The 21,045-nt window shown below is 48.3% G+C and overlaps 1 protein-coding gene across 7 annotated transcripts in view; it reads right to left on the bottom strand.

Moving 5' to 3' along the window:
- LOC309889632 (PH and SEC7 domain-containing protein 3-like) overlaps positions 1-21,045 on the bottom strand; it is a 107,433-nt gene that overhangs the window by 59,628 nt on the left and 26,760 nt on the right. For 3 of the 7 annotated variants that reach the window (XM_082782541.1, XM_082782542.1, XM_082782543.1), the window contains 5 exons: positions 19,717-20,109; positions 6,677-6,883; positions 6,493-6,573; positions 3,666-3,778; positions 998-1,056 (listed from right to left, as the gene is read on the bottom strand). In XM_082782541.1, the coding sequence (XP_082638667.1) occupies positions 998-1,056; positions 3,666-3,778; positions 6,493-6,573; positions 6,677-6,883; positions 19,717-20,109 (853 nt within the window). Of the gene's footprint in view, positions 1-997; positions 1,057-3,665; positions 3,779-6,492; positions 6,574-6,676; positions 6,884-10,771; positions 11,538-12,581; positions 12,711-16,610; positions 16,811-19,716; positions 20,110-21,045 lie in introns of those variants that run through there. The other 4 variants (XM_082782544.1, XM_082782545.1, XM_082782546.1 and 1 more) reach the window with 4 other exon arrangements.

Genomic DNA, 21,045 nt, shown 5'->3' with positions numbered 1-21,045 from the left:
GGGGCTGCATTCCAAGTCAGAAATGCCCAACTTACCACCTACGTGGAAAAAATGCAAAGCAGTAAGAAGAAAACCAAAGTTACAGGAAATCCCAGAGAGAAGTGGCACACGTGCAGGAGCCTGGCAAACATTACAGCTCCACACAGGTAGCAACACATGAGTAATGGCTGCCAGCAGGATAAACCTCCGAAGTTACACGGTGCACCAGTCATTCTAACCCCAGCTACAAACCAGCAGCAGTAACGAAGGGCCAGAGCCACATCCCTTACTCCAGTATCTCGGGGAAGGCCCAGCCCACAAAGGAAAAAAAAAAAAAGAAAAAGTCTTTACAACTCCCTTCCCTCTCCCGCTCCTACAATTTTCAGACAAAGATCTTCAATTAACATCAGGTGGGCGTCAAAACCCCTGGGGAAGCAGGCAGAAGCCTGGGCTTCATTACCCGCAGCCACTGCAGAGCTGTGCCTGCCCCCAGGGATAAGCCTCCATGCCCTGCTGCCTGGCCCCGCATCCTTGCTGTGCATGGACAGAGAAAGCCCCAGGAATACCGTGCACAGCAGCCTATTGCACTGCAGGTGCTCAAATACATGTCCTAGGGCTGCTAGCACCCTGCTGCACCAGAGTGACTAAGAGGACTGGGACTGGAAAATTATCTTCCCCAGGCAGCCACAGGAGAGAGGCATGTACCGGGGGAATGCAGGGCTCCTGCTCAGGGCACCCACGCCCCTCCTCTGCTCTTTTTCCTCTGGGCACAGCCATCGTTACCTGGCTGAGCAGAACTCTGGTCCCACCAGATCTTCTCCCTGCAACAGGATACCTGCAAGCACCTCCTGCCCCTTGTATTCTGTGTATTGGAAAGGAGAATTCAATCCCAACCACAGTTCCCTCCCTGGCCAGGGTCACCTGCCATCACTGGGGAAAGGACGAGAAGCCCACCAGAAAGAAAGGGGGCTGAGGACTAGGAACATCTTCGCACATAATGGCAAAACCCAAAACTCACGTGTCCATGCAGGTCAGTGTTCAGCAGCATCATGGCACACGTGAGGCAGTGAACTCCATCTGCAGAAAGGCATAACACGAGTCACATGCAAACCCAAGCCTGTACCTTTAAGAACAGCTGAAACGAAGCCTTGCAGCCTAATCGAGTCTGTTCTCCTAATGAGAATCTGTTTATCAAGAAATACACATAATTAAGTAAATGAACAGTGAGGTCATTCCACAGCTGCCAAGACAGAACAGCCTTTCTTTCATCTTTTAATGACTGTCAAAACTATCTTGCAGCACACATGGATGATGCAAACTAGACAGGAAACCACGCTGCCACACTTTGCCTGCTAATGCCAGTACAGCTTGAATCAGCTCCCACTTTTTTAGGGCAGAAAGGGAAGAATAATACACGCACATTCTTGTATACGGTGCACATACAACACGATAGATAGCACGCTGTTTTTGTGGCCCCTTCCTCATTCAGGGCTCAGTTACACTAAATTTTGAAGAATTTCCCTCAGCTCTTCTGATAGCGTAGGCTTCATGTTGGATAGTGAACAACCCATCAATGTCTAAACAGGTCCTGTGGCAGAGGAACTCCACATGGAGCCAGAAGAAAAGGGGCTGCATTCCTCACTCCATCCCTAGAGTCACTGTGGTAGACCTGGGAAAGTCAGAGCAGACCAGTATTTGCAAAAGTGGCTATCACTTTAGTACTGTTTATTTTCCAGGCACCTCTTTTAAAACCCCAAGTGTAGCAGCTGAGCACAAGCCAAACGCAGGTGACAGTGCCCATGGTGCCATTTGTCACCTTGGAAAATTCAGTTTCTAAATGCCTTCATCCAGTTTGCAAACTTGAAGTGCTCTAAGAAAAATATTTTCTCCATTCTCCTGTTTGTAAACACCTGGTGATGTCTCCCTTTCTCTCACAGAGGTGTCACAAAGATACAGAATCATTTATAAGACATGGACACACTGCAGTGAGATGCAAGGAAAAACCTTTGTAGCCAGGTCAGGATTATGACCATGCACAGATCCCCATGTGGTGTAAAAGAGAAGAAATGGGGATGGGGATATATGCATCTTAAAAGTCAGCATGACTATTACAGGCTTAAATCTGTGAAAAATAAAGCCATTAAAAAAAAAAGACGTGCTGCAAGGTAAATACCATGTTTTCTTACAATGTTTGTAAGGCAACCAAGCAACGTGGCAGAACTCTAGCAGAGCATTTAATAAAAGCAGCACTATTATAATCGGTAACAGCGTCAAGTCTGAAGCAGCTTGAATCTGGGACAGTGGTGCTCTAGCTCAGGTATACACATTTCTCTAAAGCAGCCCGTCCTCCAAATCCCAAATACAATCGGAGAACTAAAAAAAAAAAAAAAAGGAAATGTGAAAAGTGAAAACAGAAAAGCAAATGCAACCCTGGATTTCCACCAAAAGGAACTATCACCACGTTTCTGCAGTGCACCACTTGACTACTGACAGTGGGAATCCAGCATCAAAATTATGTGAAATCCTAAGCAAGGGCTACAGGACTCACTTTAATTGAAATGCTTACTCACACTCTTAAGTGGAAATGTCCCTACTGCAACCTGGAATTCGAGTAAGGCAGCCAGATCGACATGAAAATCATTGTTTTAATCTAAAAACGACACACACTTATTCTACTTGACTGCCTGTGGCATCTTAAAACAAGAAAGGCATCAGGAAGGGGACAGATATGGTGTGGGAGCAGCTGACATCTCATTGCTACCTATTCCCTTCCCTGACAGGTCAGCCAGTAAAGCTGAACAGGCACAGAGAGGGCAAACGCCACCTCTCTGTCACAGGTTAATTACGAAGCAAGGGGCAAGAAGTGTGGTGGTTCCTCTGAACACAGCAGCTCCTCCCTACTTACACTAGAGACCAAAGGCTCGTCTGAGCCCGTGCGTATTTTCTTTCTTCTCCTCCTCCCTTTCTCAGCTTTCCCAGCGTGTGATCAGCCGGCACTGGAATCGCAGGGTCACATTCCTCTGCTGGCACGGGTGACTGAGTGCAGCAGCTATGCCAGCGGACAGCTCGTCCTCTTCTCGAATGCCAACTTCCTTGGGTTTGATCTCTGCGCTTGTTTGTTTCCCCCACCAACTTCCAAAATGACTGAAAACATTGGCACGGAGGCAGTACTCTCTGACTGATGTTAGTCAGTCAAGATGAAACTGTGCCAGGGTCTGGATACAGCACCCAAAATTCACCCCCACAACTGACAAGAACTGGCATGTGCGTTGCCAGTGCACGCGGAGAGATGAGCACTGAGCTGAGTATGAGAAGCGAAGAGTGTCTTTGCCACATGAGATGCAATCATTCCCATCCGTACTCGTGCAGCTGGAGCACAGGTACCCACACACATGGGAAGTCAGCGAGACCAAAAACCACAACCAAACACGTTTAAATCTGGAGATGCTGAAACAAAGGATTTACACTGAGGAGGCCTAAAGACCTTGCCTGTGTGGGGATAAACACGATTTTTCACTGTCTTAACACAAATGTGTGTTGACAATGGGAAGGGTTTCCATGCTTGTGACAGGCAATCTCTGAAGCACGGCACAGCAATTACAGCATGTCACCACACAAGCTACCATACATACAAGGTGAGGATGAGGGAATAGGGAGACCAAAGACCTTATCAGAAGCAAAGTTACCTTGAGAAGAAATGGTGTTTGGGTTACACTGATAGTATCTGCTGGAAAAGTGGACTAAAACTCTCTCTCGTTCCTGAGTTTCTCCAATAAGTGAAAAGGCTTTAAAGAAACTCCTAAAAGAAGCGCAGAAAAAGGAGAAATTAAAATCATAAATCCCTTTTTCCTCTCACACGGTGTGTGTGGAGGGAGCATATACAGCTGCACAGCACAGCACAAATCTTAGCAGGATATACATAAGCACACACCAGACATTTGGTTCCAAGAAGCCTGTCTAGGAAAGTGAACCATTATCCCACGGGCAGTTAACCCAAATACTACAGTAAATTAACCAGGAGGAGTTAAATTACTGGTCTCAACCGCAGAATATATGAGCTAATAAGCAGTTTTTCTGCTTGAAATAGCTGTTCCTAATTTTCAGTATTTCTCATTTCTTCAGGGAGGGAGCTGGGACAGGTGCTGTCCATGCACAGCACACACTCAAGGTGTTCTCTTCCAGCTGTGCACATCCGAGCACATGCACTGGACACAGCAAGTGAGCCCGTGCAAGGAGCAGGGACACGCCTTCATCTGCCTCTTAGCCACCCCACTATTCTCCCTGCTAGGAAAACTAGCCCTGCAGCCAGCTCTCACGAAGAGCTTCTCTCCTTCCCGAAATCCCCACATCCTGGAGCCAAGAGATGACCTCAACGGTATCAGCCTACACTCATTTGTCAAGATGCTTCTAAGAAAAGCTTGGAAACACAGACCTTCTGGGTCCAAAGCAAGAAGGCATTGCAAATGAGTGCCTAATAGACAAATTTTAAATACCCCATGAGACTGAAACAAACACCAGAGCTGAGAGGCGTGGAATATGCTGCTGGAACATTCGAGTCTATCTAGCCTGGAAGAATAACTATTAAATCTTTTTCTTTGATGTAAGGTCAGAGACAGACTGTACTTGCAGGGATCTCACACCCATACGGAGTGTGATCTGCCTGGTAATAACTTCATTTCACATGTACCGTATTGCAAATAACTGAACTCACAAGTAGATACAACCGAGTCTTTGCAGGGTTTCTCTTCCCCACCCTATTTCACGCCCTACTGGGAAATTTTGACAGCCAGCCCTCCCTCCAGCAGCAGCCCCTGCTCCTGCTGGTCACCACAGACCTGCAGCCTCTCCTTGTTGTCAGCACCGTGACCCACCTTGCAAGCAACCCTGGAGAGGGAGCCAGACGAACAGCATTTGCTCAATAAACAAGAGAGATGCACGAGTGAAGCCAGCCCACACGCAGAGCCAGGGCATGGGAGCAGAGCAGAGCAACGACTGCCTATCCATGTGCCCTGAGTCTCCACGGACTGCACCGCACCCTGCACAACAGCCTCACACCATCTGAAGGCAGCACAGGTCTGGGCTGCTGCCACAGGCTGTGGTACACTGATGCATCACAATCATTTAGCAACTACAGCTCACCAGCAAGCCAGCAGCAGCAGGGCAGATACCTCTCACGTGCTGCAGATGGAGGGCAAGGCATCTTAAAAGTCAGCATGACTACCACAGGCTTCAATCTGTGAAAAAAGAGGATGCTTTGCCCTCAGCCTGTGCACCCAGCAGCCTCCGCAGTTTGGCTGGCAAGCGGTTGCTGACGAAGCCTCTGCAAGTCCCTTGAGTGCCTCAGTCCCGTACCAACCAGAGCATATTTTAGAGAAGGTCACGACTATTAATATTAACAGGAGATCTACAGGGAGAAGAGGCCTCCTAGAAATGCGAGGAGAAGTAATTAGGTGTTGGATTTCACAATTTAAAAGAGGGGTATATTTAGAACCGTGCTCCAGGGCTCCTAACACCCGGAACAAGGAGGCAGCATCCCCCACCCTGTGCTGGGCTGGTGCTGGAGCACCCAGCATCCAAGCACTCCTTTAACCCTTCAGCAGGTGTCTCCCTGCTGCCCTCGGCATGCAGGGCTCATTGCCCTTTCCTCGTGGACAGGGGCAGGGCTCTGCCACAGTTTCCTGCAGCTGACCCCCTGGAAATGCATTTGCAAGGGGACCAACAAGAGCCCACAGCCTTCCTGGTTTCATATCATTAGGAAAAATAATAACCCTTTCCAGTAGCCTGAGCCAGACGGTTTAAACTCACATTAAATCCCTCTCCCTTTCTGTCAGCATTTAATGGTCCAGCAACTGTGCCAACAGGCCACTGCTACACAAGTTTAGTGTTTTGCCTCCTAGAAAAACACTGAAAACAAACACCGTTAAGACCTAATTCCATTGTAAAAAGGAACAAAAATTGAAGGGGTGGGTTTTCAAACACCCACACTGGCAGCTACCGAACTCTCAAAGGCATTTTCCATGTGGAAGTTTTTGCTGTTCTGCACATTTTTAGGTGCCTCAGAGGGACACAGCGAGGGGAGCTGCCAAGCCACGTGAAATCCTGGCCCCTGCCTTGCACAGTGCAGCCAGGCAGAGAAAGCTTCAAAAGGCACCAGCCAAAAAGACAGTGAGTACTGGGCGGCTCAACCGCGAGCAACACCTTCGTTCTTCAGCTGCACCTGGCAGGCTGCAAGTTCCCCCTGTTCACTGACTTGTTGTTTTTCTCCCTCTTCCCTGTGTCAAGGATCACATCTAAGCAAGTCCACCCAAAGATCTCTCCCTCCAGGAAATGCCACCACTCCAACAGAGCTACGCACAGCAGCACGCCAAGCTAAACAGAAGAGAAATGCTCCATCCCAGAACACGTCACTTCCCTCTCTTCACAATTTTAAGCTCCCTCTGCTTCACCCAGGCCAACACAGCAAACAGACCTGCTACTAAAACAAGAGCATTGGGTTTCCAAAGAGGCACGTACCTGAGCGAGTAGTCCAGCGTCATGCCTGTAAAATCGAAAAACTTAAGGTATTCTTCGGCCACGAGCTTGCTGAACTCGTTGCTTTAAAGAAAGAAAAAAGAAAGAAAGGTGAGTTATTCAAGACTGAACTCTCCTGAGCCAGTAGTACGAACAACACAGCACAAGTCCCCATATCAGCACGTACTTTTTGCCCAAATGCTTCGCCACATCGGAGCGCTTGAATCTGTCCAGATGGTAGAGGCGTTTAGCCAGGCGCCTGGCTGCGTCCAAATTGCTGCTGCTGCCATTGCTGAGGTCGTAGCCAAGGGCTCCAGCAGCATCTTTCTCCTGAAGTTCATTGCTCCCCATGGCAGCACTGGAGTCTAGCACCGCATTCTGCAGTCCAGCATTGCTATGAGATGTAAGGAACATGAAAAGAAGTAAGAATGACAACATCATGGCTTCAAGAAGGATTTAATTCCTCTTAGAATAGAGGGCAATTAATGGTACAGAGGCAATATTACGTGCTATAGCAAATGCCACTTAATTGAAGGAGCTGTGTATAACAGGAACATTTATTTAGCAGTCATCAGAGAATAAGAGAATTAAACAGAGACCCAAATATGGGTTTTCCAGCCCAGAAACACACTGTGCTCTGCACTCACCTCTTGAACAAGCTCTGTCCAAAACCCGTGCTCACCGCACAGACAGCTGCTTGCTACAGTCAACCTACAACTGTGCCTGACAATAACAACTTCTCATCTAATTTTTGTTGTAGTATTTTTTAACTCAATCATTTGCCAGCAGCATGTACCCAACGTGTTTGAGAACAGCTTGTAAGGGTCCCCCGTAGATGTAAGCCCTAAGCCACTTTCCACAGGGCAACACAGCCAGGGCGATCGGCAGCTCCGCGCTGGCTCAGCAGAAGTCCCTTCCTCATTTCTTCCCCCAGTTGTCCTGGAAACAATGCTACTCCCCAAATCTAAAATAACCTCCGCAAAATTCAGTAGCATCCACGCTGCCCACACGCAGCGGGCATCCCACTGGGTGGCACCACCAGGAAGAGCAGGACTCGGGGCAAGGAAGCTGATTTGGGAGAACTGGAGAGAGGCACAAACTGCTGGGCCAGCCTGAAGAACCTCTTGCCTTCCTCCTGCTCCCTCGTGGCAGCGATGATTTCCCTCACCAGCTGCTCCAAGTCAGGATGTTCAGCATCGCAGTCCCAGGGCACTTTATATAAATCATGCATTTATAGATTCCTCCCACTTCTACTACAGCAGGAAAGTTCTGGCTAAACTCTGTATTTGCTTTTCTTCCTTCAAAGAAGCAAAAGCCTTCCACATAAGAAAGTGCACCCCCGCGTACACCTCCCTCCACATGGATAAGTCTTTTCTTTTTTTAAAAAAAAAAAAAAAGTTTGGAAAAAAGCTTGTCTGACACTTGCATGAAAACCCTTACACAATCTCGTTTCTGCGTGTGACAGCATTTCTATTAAAAAAAAAAGTACTATGCAGAAATTCTTTCCACTAAGTCTTAGTTTACACAGGGATAATGAGTGATCAGCAGAGGTCACAGGCAGGGCAGATATGAGTGGAATGAGGTAAAGATGACTTTAAACACAACGCTTCAGCATACCAAAGCTTCGTATGCCACTGTAATCCTCAGGCTGGACAAGCCACAGTCAGAAAAACTGATCACTCCAGCAATGACCTACCGATTTCCTGAGATGTCTGTTAGATGTTTATTAACCTTTCCAAGCTGAGATTCTCATGTAACGTGAGCTAAAACCAAAGATCTTGGTTGTTCTGCACACCTTCCTCAACATGTATCATCACCTGCGCCCTACCCTCTTCTCACGTTTAAGAGGAGGTTGTGCTGTGAGCCTACAAGTGGGAAACTTACAGAAAACACCTAATGAAGGTATCAAACATCTGCACTTCGGGTAAACCTTTCTATTTTTTAAAAACGTATCTGGAGAAAACAGACATCTGCCCATTCTTACAAGTAATGGGGATTTTAGTTTGCACGTAAGTGTAAATATTAAGATGCTATAATAAAAATACTTCATTTTCATCTACCATGGGATTACTGGATATAAAGTATTAAGAACACTGCCCAGCAGCCACCCTAGAAAGCAAACAAAAAAAGCCCCTCCTCATAACTGTTGTTGTGGGAAGCCCCTCCTCAGCCCTTTCCAAAAGCTCTAGACAAAGTCGTAGATTCTCTTAGAAATAATAATAATATTAAAAAAAAAAAAAAAAAAAAAACACCAAATTTGGTCTACTCTGAATTTGTGAATAAAGCAGATCCCCAACCCTTCTGACACACACCCAAAGGAACAGCTCATCCATTCACAACAGCCAAAACTGGTTTCAAACACCCAGCCCTGGTATTTAAGAAGAGCAAAGGACAGCCAGGTGAGCTAACACCTCTACCCTGCCTTCCACACGCAAACGCTGCTCCAAAAGCCATGCCAACTTGCGGAGCCTTGCTCATAAATCACAGCCCTGTTTCACCACTGCTCTTTATTAAAGGCAGTATTTATAGCCCTGAACGATGGCCAGCGCTGACAAGCAACATCTGCATTCTGCTAGAAGCAGCACACTGCGAGAGGCAACGTCACCACAAACCACCACGAGTTTATAGAGAGAGGAAGTGCCAGCATCTGCCTCTTGGTGAAATAAACAGTGCAGGAGCCCTAGGCTTCTGTTTTGCCTCTCAGGGCTGCCGTTCGTATGTGGAGAAGGAACACACAGCAAGAAGGGAGCGCTAAAACGAGCCAACAGAGCTGCGTAAGAAACCTTAACTTCCAGCTTGCCTGATTGTAGGCTTCGTCCTCCTGGGGAGTCCCCGTACACATTATTAGGTCATAGGCTTCCTTCAGCTATTCTGGCAATGAATTAACTTGTTACTCAATTAGTAAGTACACAAAGGCGGTCAGATCAATAGTACAGGTTGTTTGTAACATAAGCCTCGTGTTCAGGGACAATGCCAGACTGCTAAAATAAAGCAAGACTCCAATTCTCAAACTTTTTATGTGGTGAGAAGACAGCGCCCTTGTCGCCGAATGCTTGTAAAATACAGACACCTGCTGATTACAGCATGTAAGCTGCCTTTTTAATGTCCCCTCCTGGACAGGTCATTTCTATGGGGTCTGCAGGTCTTACAGGGGAAAGGCTGACGTCTCCTCTTACCTCCAAGCTCCGTGGGCGTACCATTTTCCTGTTTGTTCCCTCTGCCAAACACAGGCATTAATACCTGCTTATTTCTGCAAAGTGCCTGTAATGGACTCAAACCAAAGGCTGGGAGTGCCCAAGGCTGCCTTCTGCAGCCTGCAATTTCTACGCACAATCAGTCCACAGCAGCACTGCTAGCTACACGCAGCCAAAAGGGGGCTTTGTGATGGAGAGCAGGACTGGACACAGATTTCTCATGCGGCTTCACTCTTTATCACGTAAAAATGAGAAACCTTCACTGACAAGAGTAGGCTGAAAACGTAATAAATTGTATCTGCCTTATCCTGGATTCAAGGCCAAAAGCAGCTGTAACAATAGTGCTGGTAATTGCCTGCACTGCAACACTACTGTTTTTCACCCAGAGACTCTCATATTAATCTCTGCTATCAGAAAACAGAGAAAACAGAAGCACACCAAAAAAAAAAAATAAATCTCTTCAGTCTCACCACACATGAGCTCCTCAGCTTCTCCGCTGAACGTGCACATGCTCTGGGCCACCATACCCAGCAGAAACTACAGCAATTTAACAAACAGCTGCTACGGTAAATTCAATACCTTCCAACAGCAGCAACCACCCCGCCTCGCTCATGGATAAAACACATGCAGACTGTAACATCTGTAAAGCTGCTTTCCCCTAACACACCTTAACAGTCAGGAAGGGCCTGAAACATGTAATGCTGCTTTCTTTATTTATTCCATTATCAACCAGGTCTGCAGGAACCTAACTCCCGATGCCAAGGTATCTCGAACATATTGTGCTCAGCACTTAGTACGCTTCGCTCTATTTAAAAGTCTTCCAGATTAAGGTAATTTTTTGGTTGGTGGGTGGTTTTTTGTTGTTGTTGGTTTTTTTTTTTTTTTTTTTTTTTTTTTTTTCTCTCCGATATATGCAAAACTCAAACCATTCATAGCAATGCCGGAGATGGCTGGTGAATGGCTGCAACTTTCAGGCAACAGCAGAGCAAGACCACTAACCTAGTGGCAAGCATACAGCACTTTGCATCTCACAGAAGTTCGACCTCCCAGTCTATTAAACTGCAAAAGGGAAACTTGAGCATGAGTACCTGCAGTTTTAGGTGCATTAGACCTCGGCACGCTTCTCATTTTGAGCAAATCTGTTGGGAAAGAACTCTTTAAGGCAGACTAAGTCAGGCATTTGCCAGCGTAGTCCATCAGAGCAAAACACAGCAGTTATTAAAAATAAGGAAGGGTGGAGAAGAGTTCTGGCTCACTGAAACCAGGGCCAGAACAAATGTTGTCTTCAGCAGGAGCACGGCATCCGCCAGGGAACCAAACCAGGTCTGATAACACTGCAACACAGCACTGTCCCTGCTGTCTCAGATGCCTTCACTCCACGTCTTTTCCTTCTTTTGGTTCCCGAACAGCCCCCCAGCAGCGGCTCTCATGTCGCAGCGCGGCGGGGACGTCAGAAACACAGGAGCACTGGGATGCCACCGACACCAGCCCGGATAGCAGGGGGAGCAGGCTTTGCTCTGTGAAACATCCCGCCCCGGGGCGAGGAACCCCTGCCCTGCAAGCTGCCAGGGCAAGGCTCAGGCTCAGCCAGAAACATGCTTCCACATTTCAGAGCCGATCGGAAACAATCCGTGGCGCCAGCCGAGATGTGTTTCGAAAGAGCTGACATGCAGGCGGGTTTCTGAAAGGAGTACCCCAGCCTCAAGAAGGAAAGAAATCCCGGCAGCACAAGGACACGATGAGTCAGTTCCTGCTGCAAGGGACCGATCACGCAGACCGGCTGGGAGCTGCCTCGCTGCAGCTTTGCCACAGCTCTGCACCAGGTTCTTCAGGGCCGGCAGCGAGCACAAAACTATGTCAGGCAACAATTTACTGTGCCAGTTACCTCCAGTTGCAGGGTTCTTCCAAAATACAGCCACAGGAGGGGAGGGGGGTGTGCAATAAATATATAAATAAATGAAGCCTTTTCCTGGCAGATGACTCACTGTGCAATTCTACTCCGAACGGTTTAAGCAGCTTTGAAGTCCTACGTACGGGTTCTCTTCAAAGACACGTTTGAAGTAGATCGCTCTTTGAGGACTGACACAGCTGCACTGTGCTGCAGCTGAGTTCAGCGGGTGGCTCATGAGCACAGCATCCGTGAGTGCACATGAAGGGAGGACGGCTTCCATAACCCACAGCACCCGCCGAGGATCCATTAAAGAGCACCTAAGCTGTCCCACACTACGGGGAGAGGAGCAGAGAACAAATAAACAAGCAAACAAGCCCTGTAACCTGTTATTGCTTATCAATAAGCGCGTATGCAAAGCCATTTCCAGGAACTGAAGCGAACGCTGCTGCTTAAAAATAACCTCTTGCTCCCTGCAATCATCTGCCTTTTTCTTTGACTGAAAGAAGTCCTGCCGACTGTAAGCAGGGAGCTAACAGCTAGTATGCTCAGGAAATGCCATTTCTGGTAGGCTCACACTGCAGCAGGTCCAAGCTCTGTCTTTGCAGGACCGCAGCGCTAGGACACAGAGTCCCGCCACACACGGGGACAGGACTGCAATCCTTCCGAGAGACAGCGTGTCCTTTATTGCACAGGCTTGCTGGCCTGTTGCCACCTGAAATACAAACGTTTTGCTAAAAATACTTTAGGTTTGATTCTCTTTCAAGCCTCAGGCTCCTTACATCGCTGTGGCAGGGGCTGCAGGTGGAAAAGGGGCTGCCACCACATTAATGCCCCTCTGCTTGGAAAGCGAAAACCTGTCCCTCTCCACAGAGGGCAGCGTGTGCTGTAACAGCTCCCTCCACCAGGAGCATTTCTGCCAGCTGCACTCACACCTAGGCTGGGTTAAACCCTCCTGACAGGCACTTCAGGACAGCCCCGCGCCCATCCAGGGGATGCAGTCCACCTACCACCACAGACGAGGAAAACCAGACCCGATGCACTATCTCCTGGCTGCCTCCACCAGATAAAGCCCAGCGCCAGCACGACATCTCTCCACGCTGCTCCTGCAGGTCCCCTGGTGCAGGAGCACGCCTGGGCAGCCAGCGAGGTTCTCCCTGCTGCTCTGCCCGCTCGCCTCCAGCAGCCTCCCTCCACCAGACCCCGCTTCAAGGAGCCACACGTGAGCCCTGCGTGTTCGGGCTGACTGCCTGGAGATGGGTGCCAGGAGCATGTGTGATAACCGGGCAGCTGGCCCGGACGGTCCCTGGGCAGGGAGGAAAACAGACTCGTAAAAATTCGGGCGCCGTGCCTTCCTCTGCAAGCTGCAGTCGGAGCACTTCAGTGTGGGCAGCCTCACGCCACAGCAGCTTTGTGGCAGTGAAACAGACTGCCTTTCTTCAAAAAGAACAGATAATAATAATAATATGAAAAAGGCTTAAGCTGTTAAAGTGGGAGGAGAAAATAACAAAAAAAAAAACCAAACAACATCCCCCAGCTCACCCAGCTGTGCTAATGAGGTGCCCACATGCCACGTGCCTCGTTCTTCACTGGTGCTGCTGCATTGCCTGCGAAGCCCTGCATGCCTCCTCGCTGCTGCCTCTCTGCTGGCAGAAACCTGGAGGACGAGAGGCGACCCGCAATAATTCGGAGGGGGCCTGACCGGCAGCAGCCAGACGTGGCTAATGGATGAGACAACAGGCTGCGCCTCGGGGCTGGCAGGGGTTTCGGTGAATGGAGGCTTCCTGACCTGCATGTCTCTGGCTTCACTGGAGACCTGCCAACGCGTGCCAGCTGAGGAGCTGGGCCGCTGACAGCTTCACACTGAGCGCTTTGTGCCGTGGACTCAGCGGCTGCCACGCGCTTTTCTTTTTCTGTCGCCGTCGGCTCTTGGATTTTGGTCTCGTTTGCTTTATTTTCGGAGGAGGCTGGGACCTGAGGAGGCGAGGAGTCAGCAGCCCTTTTTTTTTCTCCCTAAAACAACAGTGTATTTAGGAGCTGGAAGCAGTTTTACAAACTCTTACTAAACTTGCACCGCAAGCACCATGTTAGCCAGAGCAGAGGCAAACTCATTCTGTCCTTTCAGAGCCTCAATACCGATGCCACCCTTCTGCAGGGAACACCACGCTGACCAGAGTGGCTCAACATTTTTGACGTTACTAACCTGTGAGACATATCCTCATCCGCCAAAATGCTGCCACAGGTTCAGAAGAGCTACAGAAATTTGCTGCTGCAGATTACACCTGGACTCTGTCTTTACCTGGATTTTTACCACTCCGTATCCACGCTTCTGCATTTCCTAATGGCAGATGCAGTAGCCCACGTGTAAGCAAATGCACTCCGGCACGTGCTTGCTTGCTCTCTGGCTGCAGACACATTGGATTCATTCAGCCTTCTGTGACAACAACCAGCAATACTCCTTGGAATACATTTCCTTATTCTGGGCATTTTTTGCATTTTGAAGGGGAAAAAAAATGGGGTGAGATACAGTTTCTGCACCTCTGAAGATGCACCTGGGAACACAGCAGCCTCGACCCACTGTCAGACAGGTCCAAGGGTGATTTCTGCTCCCTTTCCTCACGGTAAGCCTTTTCAGAGCACAGTCCCATTCACCACGCTGTTGCATCACTCCTTCTGTACAGAAACGATGAGCTTATTTCCTAATTGCTGAAGCTGCAGCTGCTGTTGCTGTCATTGCAGTGATTTGGGAAGTAGATCCCATTTTTCTAAATGGGTATTTTCCGGGGAGAATTGGCAGAAAAAGGCAACTACAGAGAGCTCCGCTTCTGTCACACGCTGCCAGCAGCGGGAGCAGCGAGGAGCGTGACTGACCCATCCATCACAGCAGGGCCAGCTCGCCAAAACATGCAGAACCAGGCAGCCAAAAAAGACACCGGCTGGGAGGAAGTGGCAACTGCTCCCAACTACACTGCTTAAAGGCACACCCAGATGAGGAAACCAAACCTGGCATTGGGCTGCAGTGAGCATTCAAGCAGCCAGCAGTCATCTGAACACTGTTCACCACGTGCTTCTCCATACTTCCAAAGCAGAGGATGGTGGATGGCAACACCTCCTGAAAGCCCCAGCTCTCTGGGGTCCCCGAGTTCATTCTGAAGTGAGGTGGTCATGAAGGACAAGAAGCAGCCACTTAGGAACATGTAGACCTTGGGTAGACTTCATGCTAAGTGAAAAAACATCAGCCAAGACACAAGGGGAGTCTTCAGATGGGAAGAGTCCTACCAGGCTGCTGCTAGACAGACTAATAAAGTTAATGAATAAAGGTTACACATTAAATATGCAAGCAATGAGTCTCACATTTATATTGAAAATCAAATATAAGCTACCACTGGAAAAATAAAATGTGAACTGAAAGCCAAAAGTCTAACTGGCATACAGAATACTGATAAACTGGGAGCAAAATTAGGAGAATCAACCGGGAGAGTAGAATCAAAACTGATTTTTATCTATTGACAAAGTTTACTGTCTCCAAAAAGGAGTAAGTAAAGCACAAGTACAGAAAGTACTGGAAATGACCTACATGCAGAAGAAGGAAAACAGCTGGGAACTACTACGAGAGTTTGAGAGGCCCAAACATTCAGAGTAATCTGACAGCCACTGGGAAGTACAGTCTACATTCACGTGCATTTACTCTGAGAACTACCAGACTGCTTTAAGGAGCTTGTTCCCCACCACCACCCCATGAACTATGGAAGAACACATATGTGACTAAATTAGAGTTTGCACTGCTAGGAAAAAAAAATAAATACACATAACAAGACTTGCAAAATTTGCTGAGCAACAGCGGTTCTTTGAAGATGATGGCAGGTGGCAAATAGTTAGCATTTTTGAGGACTAGAAGTTGCAATACAGATTTTTTTTTTTCTTTTCTCTCTGGATTTGCAAAAATCTCGGGCTATGTCCTACCAATAGAGACCACACCTTCCAAGACAACTCAGGAAGACAAATGCCAGAAGTTGGATTTTTTTTTCCTCCTTTCTTGTTCTGATACAATCTGAACACAGGGAAGAGGGAATGCAAAGTCTGCTACAAAGAATGCAGGAAAGTGACTAAAACAAATTCTCTGTTTAAAGTTAAAAAGTAGAAAGAAAGATTATCATCACAGAGAGAACTCCATGTTTACAGACACGCAGATGTTCTGTCGCTCACTGTGTATATAGCAAAGATACCTGAGGAGAAAGTGAGCTTTATCTTACTGCTTTGGAAATACCTTCTTCCCACTGTGATTTTGTGTGAATGACTACACCTACTTTGGACGGTGCACACTCGAGCTCAGTAGCACCTTGCAAATACTCTTCTTTCTTGCCTCTCTGAGTAAGACCACAGCCCAGATGCTGAGCCTGAGCCCTCTCTTTCTCCACATGACACACCAAACTGAGGAGAAGGAGGGTCACATCCTGCATACAGGTGGCTGCAGGGACTTGCACGCCTCTGTGTGGATAGGTTGGAGGTCACAGGACCAAATGCAGCCCAAACACAATATTGTTATTAACTCTGCAAAGCTTCATTACTGGCACCTTCTGGCTCAGCACGCCCCACAAGGACCCCCATGGTGCTCTATACACAGAGAGGCTATCAGTCAGGTCCAGAAACTCACGCACACTCCCCCTCCTCCCGGCTCTCCCACCCCCATCTGGGGAAAATTAAGCCCACCTCAGCAGCAAAAATTTGTTTTCTGCCAGAGGTGAGTAACACGTAACTACAAAAGAGGTTAAACCAAAATAATGACAAGAGCTGAAGTTGTTCCTGAAAGAACATAAACACCATGCACAACTACCTCAAGCTTCCCCTTCTCCCTTCCTCTGAGCCAGATGCAGAGGGCAAACAAGCTCTGCTTTGCAAAGCATGCCAACCTGTCCTTCTGCGAGGACCCGCACGGATAACCTGCAGGCCAGCTGGCATCCCACCTGTCCCACAGAAAAACCACAGGTTCCCATCAGAGGAGGCATGGTCAGCATCACACAGCTTGCATTGGGACTTACTGCATTTAACCACAGCTGGCAGCCGATAGGACAGCAGGGACGAAGTACCCGGACACGAAGAAGCCCATAGGAACTTGCAGCCCGCGAGCCTTTAATCATTTTTTTCCATTTTTTTTTTTTTTCTGTTTCTGAAGGCATGTGACTGGCCTTCACATACCAGAGCTGACCCCTCCCAGAGCCAGTGATTTCCTAAGAGCCGAAAAGGATGTTACCCTCCCACTTACTCATGAGAAGACGTGGTTACGCGTGTGCCGTGCATTAAAACCTCACGCCATCTAGGGTCTGCGGGCCATTAATGCTCAGGATCCCTCCACAGAGACCCAAAAGGACTGTGGTGCTGACTGCCTGCTCCCAAGATACCCTCACCATGAGGAACACCTGCTTCTCCTCCTGCAATGGACACGCTGCATGCAATTTCCAGGTGTAAGCCATTAACTCTCTTGCTCTCACATCCACCCTCTCCTCCTGTGCAGGACCAAGAAGAGCTGTCAGTATTTCACAGCCTGTTCCCCCATAAATTAGCGCTGGTACCAGGATGTGTCCTCCCCCCTACGCACTTTCCCACGCGCTTTTTATGTCACCAAAATACCAGCACACAGGGAGCTGCAGAGTGTTTGGTTTCGGTTTTTGTTTGCTTTCAGCTGGAAGCTGATTTCTGGAAGACAAAAAAAAAAAAAAAAAAGGAAAGAAAAAGGTGGGGGGCAGGCTTCTCATCGTGCCTGACTGCAGCTTTGCAGGATCCCCCTTGCGAGCACCCTCCCTTGCCAATCCCTCTGCCTCCTCTGCAAGGCTGGCTGCTGCTGCCGCTGCTCCTGTGCCCGAGGAGCCCTCCGGTGGCCCAGGGCTGCGCTGCAGGACAGCAGCTTCAGGGAGACCATCCGATGCTCGGGCAGAAAGAGGCAGGCTCTCCACCGAGGTGGTAACATCTCTGAGGCTGGTAGGGTTTTGCAGTGCTGTGGGAAATGGTGTCCTGTAGCAGAAGGAGTGAAGGATACCTCACGAGTGTCATGCGGGTGAGAAAAGCAGTTCAGGGTTGCTTCAGGCAACACAGCCACGTACTGTTATTCCTCTTAGGAACAGAAACACCTTAGAAACACCTGCAGTTTAGGCAGGTGTTTCTGGTTCATAACAAGCATCACGGTGACAGTCTGCCTCAATCCCCCCATAGGAAATAAATCCCATAGGACCCCCAGCACGCACGCTGCGCTCCTTAACAGCACACGACAACACCGTGGCTCCCCTCTGGCTCCCAACAGTAAGGCAAACATGATCTGCCAGCCATCTGTGCCCTGGTGTAATACAATAAAATATTAGAATATCGCCGTGGGGGGGTGGTTAATTGAGTTATTGTCTGGAGGATTACCCATCTGGGCACATCCGTGGCTGGCAGCTCTGCTGCAGCTACGCTCTTTACCCATACCTGCCGTAAGAGAGCAAGCTCAGGGTTTGCTCTTACCAGCACCTTGTGGATTACAACAGGAGGGCTTTGCCACAAAACCACTCTTACGAGCATTTCTTTCTTCTTTGTATAGTAAGGGAAGGGAGGGGAAAGAATTTTTGAAAGCCTCTGTTGGTATTTCACTGTGGTTGCAAATTTAAACTCAATCGAACTTCATTCTGCATGAAATTCATACTAAATAGGCAAATAACATGTTAAGAAGCATTACCTAAGCTCACCTTGTCTTCATTAAAACTTCTGCCTTGACAAGCCAATGTGGACCTTACCTGATGGTACTTTTCACTATGTGGGACACTTGAGACTACAGCTATGGGGTATCAGACCAGGGTTTGTATGTGCTGCTTGTCTTCCACTACTCCAGTCTTACGGCAATCTCAGGTTTTAGCAGAAGCACAAGCTGCCAAGTGTCAGGACTGACCTCAGTTTCTGGCTCTAAACTCCTTGTAGCAGATTAGCAGTCACTTTTTATTAATTGGCACTAAGCAGCTCAAGGTTGCACAAGATTTAAACACCCCTTTTCCTGTGAAATTGATGAAACACCCGAACTACTAAGTTCCGCCTGATCTTTTAAGGGCAAACTGTACCTTAATCCATGAAGCTGGAAAAACTACCTCCGCTCAAAGGACTTCTTTCACACTTGCACAAAAGGACTAAAACACATAAAAGACCTCCTACCACTCATGCTCTGGAATACCTAGACTAGACTAGTCCCATCTAATGGAATAGTCTAAGGGCTCTGAGATAACAGCCCGTCCCTGCAGAATGGTGACCTGAGGCATCTTCGTCATTTGTGAGGTCTCTCACCCCTCATTACTGCTGAGAAATAAAAAAAAATTACTGCCTTTGGCTGTAGCTCCCCCACTTTGTGCGTTGCTGCCTCTCAATATCCCCATCTCTCTTTGACCAACACATTATGAGGGACGTTTGCTCATAGAGCAAGTTTATATAAATACACAGCATCTTCTGACCACTTAGTCCAGTGTTTATTTCTCACACAACTCTTCTCTTACTAGGTTTCTTTGCCTCTCCCTTTACCTAAACAGAGATCTTCAGTATTTTTGCAACACTCCTTCCTCTTTCAGTCAGTTGCTACTGCACTAGTAAAACAAATCAGTTAACTAGTGCAACTGCTAGGATGCAGTGAGAGCAAAACCTCGTCCCAGCTGAAGAAACCAGCAAAATTCCTGCTGGTCTCATGAGAGAAAAAGCCATGCCAAAAGACACATCTATAACATCCAGATCATAAGCTGCATTTGGACATCTTGTGCATGTGCACAGATTTCATTCTTCCTAAAATTGCTGTAAGCAAATTCAGGTGTAAGAGGAGATGAACAGTGTTTATTTATAGCAGGTAGCTAACTCCTCCAGGGACAAGTCCCACAGATGCTACAATACAGGCCAGCCTTTTATTGACACAACTATGACAGAGACACCTACAAAAAACATGTAAATTTGCACTTTCTAATAAAACAGCAGGTTTGGACGGCTCTTTTCTCTTCTGCACCTGACTCTGTTACACTGAAAATCATTTGGTGTAGAAAACGTGCAGCGTGCAGAGTCATAACTACACTCTGAGACAGTCTGCTTCAGCACACAGGCATCAGAACAATTAAGCACACACACAGAAAGCTTATCCACTACTTTTACCTTTCCAAACGAGGAACTTCTGTGACATCTCCTCTGAAGAGCGTTTCACTTACATCCCTTAAACCATTGGCAATCCCTTCACAGCAGCTCTTTGCTTCCCCGTCAGGGGGAAGCTGAAAGACATCCGTCTGTCCTGAGGCTGAAGTCCGTTCTAAAAACTGACTGCCCTCCTTCATGCGCTGCTGGATCATCGGAGTGAGTGGCATCTCGAAGCTGAAGTAGCTGTCAGGCTCCGAGTATAACGTCTCCAGTGACTCCGCGCTATAGTATAAAGAGGCATTGTCTAGGATGTTTTCGAACTGCGAGCTGTACAGATCAGTGGAGACGTCAGAGTGCCTCTGTCCAAGGACATCTTCATATCCTCCCACCGCGGCTTCCCCCTCCTCCATGATCCTAGAAATTAAGCACAAACAAGCTCGTTTCAGTTTGGCAGCTAGGTTTGGACCTTTGAGTGGACCTCCTTGTTTTCCACCTTTCTGGACAGAAAGGTCTGTGCTTCGTGCAGGAGACCACACCATGGACAACACACCAGCATCTCACACCGCCTCTGCTCACAACAAGCACCATCTCCCTCTCCACTCTGTTACAGTCCTGGGGACATGAAAGGAAACAGTGTTATGGGCAAAAGCACTGCGGGGGGAGGCATGATATTGCCTAACAGTTAACACCAGATGCTAGTGCATTTAGTGCATTCATTAAATCATATACTCTCTGTTAGCACCATCCCTGTTGGCCAGAACAGAGCCACAAGCCCAGCCAGTGGCCCTGGGGGACTGGAGGAGGCCTCTCCAAAATAAGAGAGAAGCAAGAGCCCAGCCCAGGAGTCCCACGGGCCTGGCCTTCACCTGACACAAGGTGGAGAGAGCACTGTGTAGGGTTACTGGCTATTTTTTTGAGCTTTCCTTCCAGCTGAGGGAAGCCAGAAGCTTTTCACATATGTTCGTTTTGCCCAAAAGCTGAGATCTGCATGCCCTCACCCGGCAGCAGGGCCTGAGGCCTGGCAGCAGCAGATCTCAGGTGTTCATGGCACCTGTCCACCACCAGTGCTGAAACCAGAGCCACCCCAGGCAGTAACCAAAGCAAGTCCTGAGGGCCCCAAGGGGCTGGGTGCTCCCCAGTGAGGCCCACTGGCCTTCCCACAGCTGTGGGGCACCCCACACACCATTACAGACATGGCCAGGAGCAAAGGGCAAGCAAATCGTGACGTTGTCACAAAGAACAGCCTGCAGTTCATAAATACACCTAGGTGAACAGGTAGACAACACAGAAAGCACATCACTGCATTTACCCACAACTGGCTTTGGCTAAATGTTTTCATTATCCAACCTC

The sequence above is a fragment of the Aythya marila genome, assembly GCF_965140915.1.
Source record: "Aythya marila genome assembly, chromosome: Z".
NCBI classification, from domain to species: domain Eukaryota; kingdom Metazoa; phylum Chordata; class Aves; order Anseriformes; family Anatidae; genus Aythya; species Aythya marila.
This window is presented reverse-complemented; position numbering and strand designations above follow the sequence as displayed.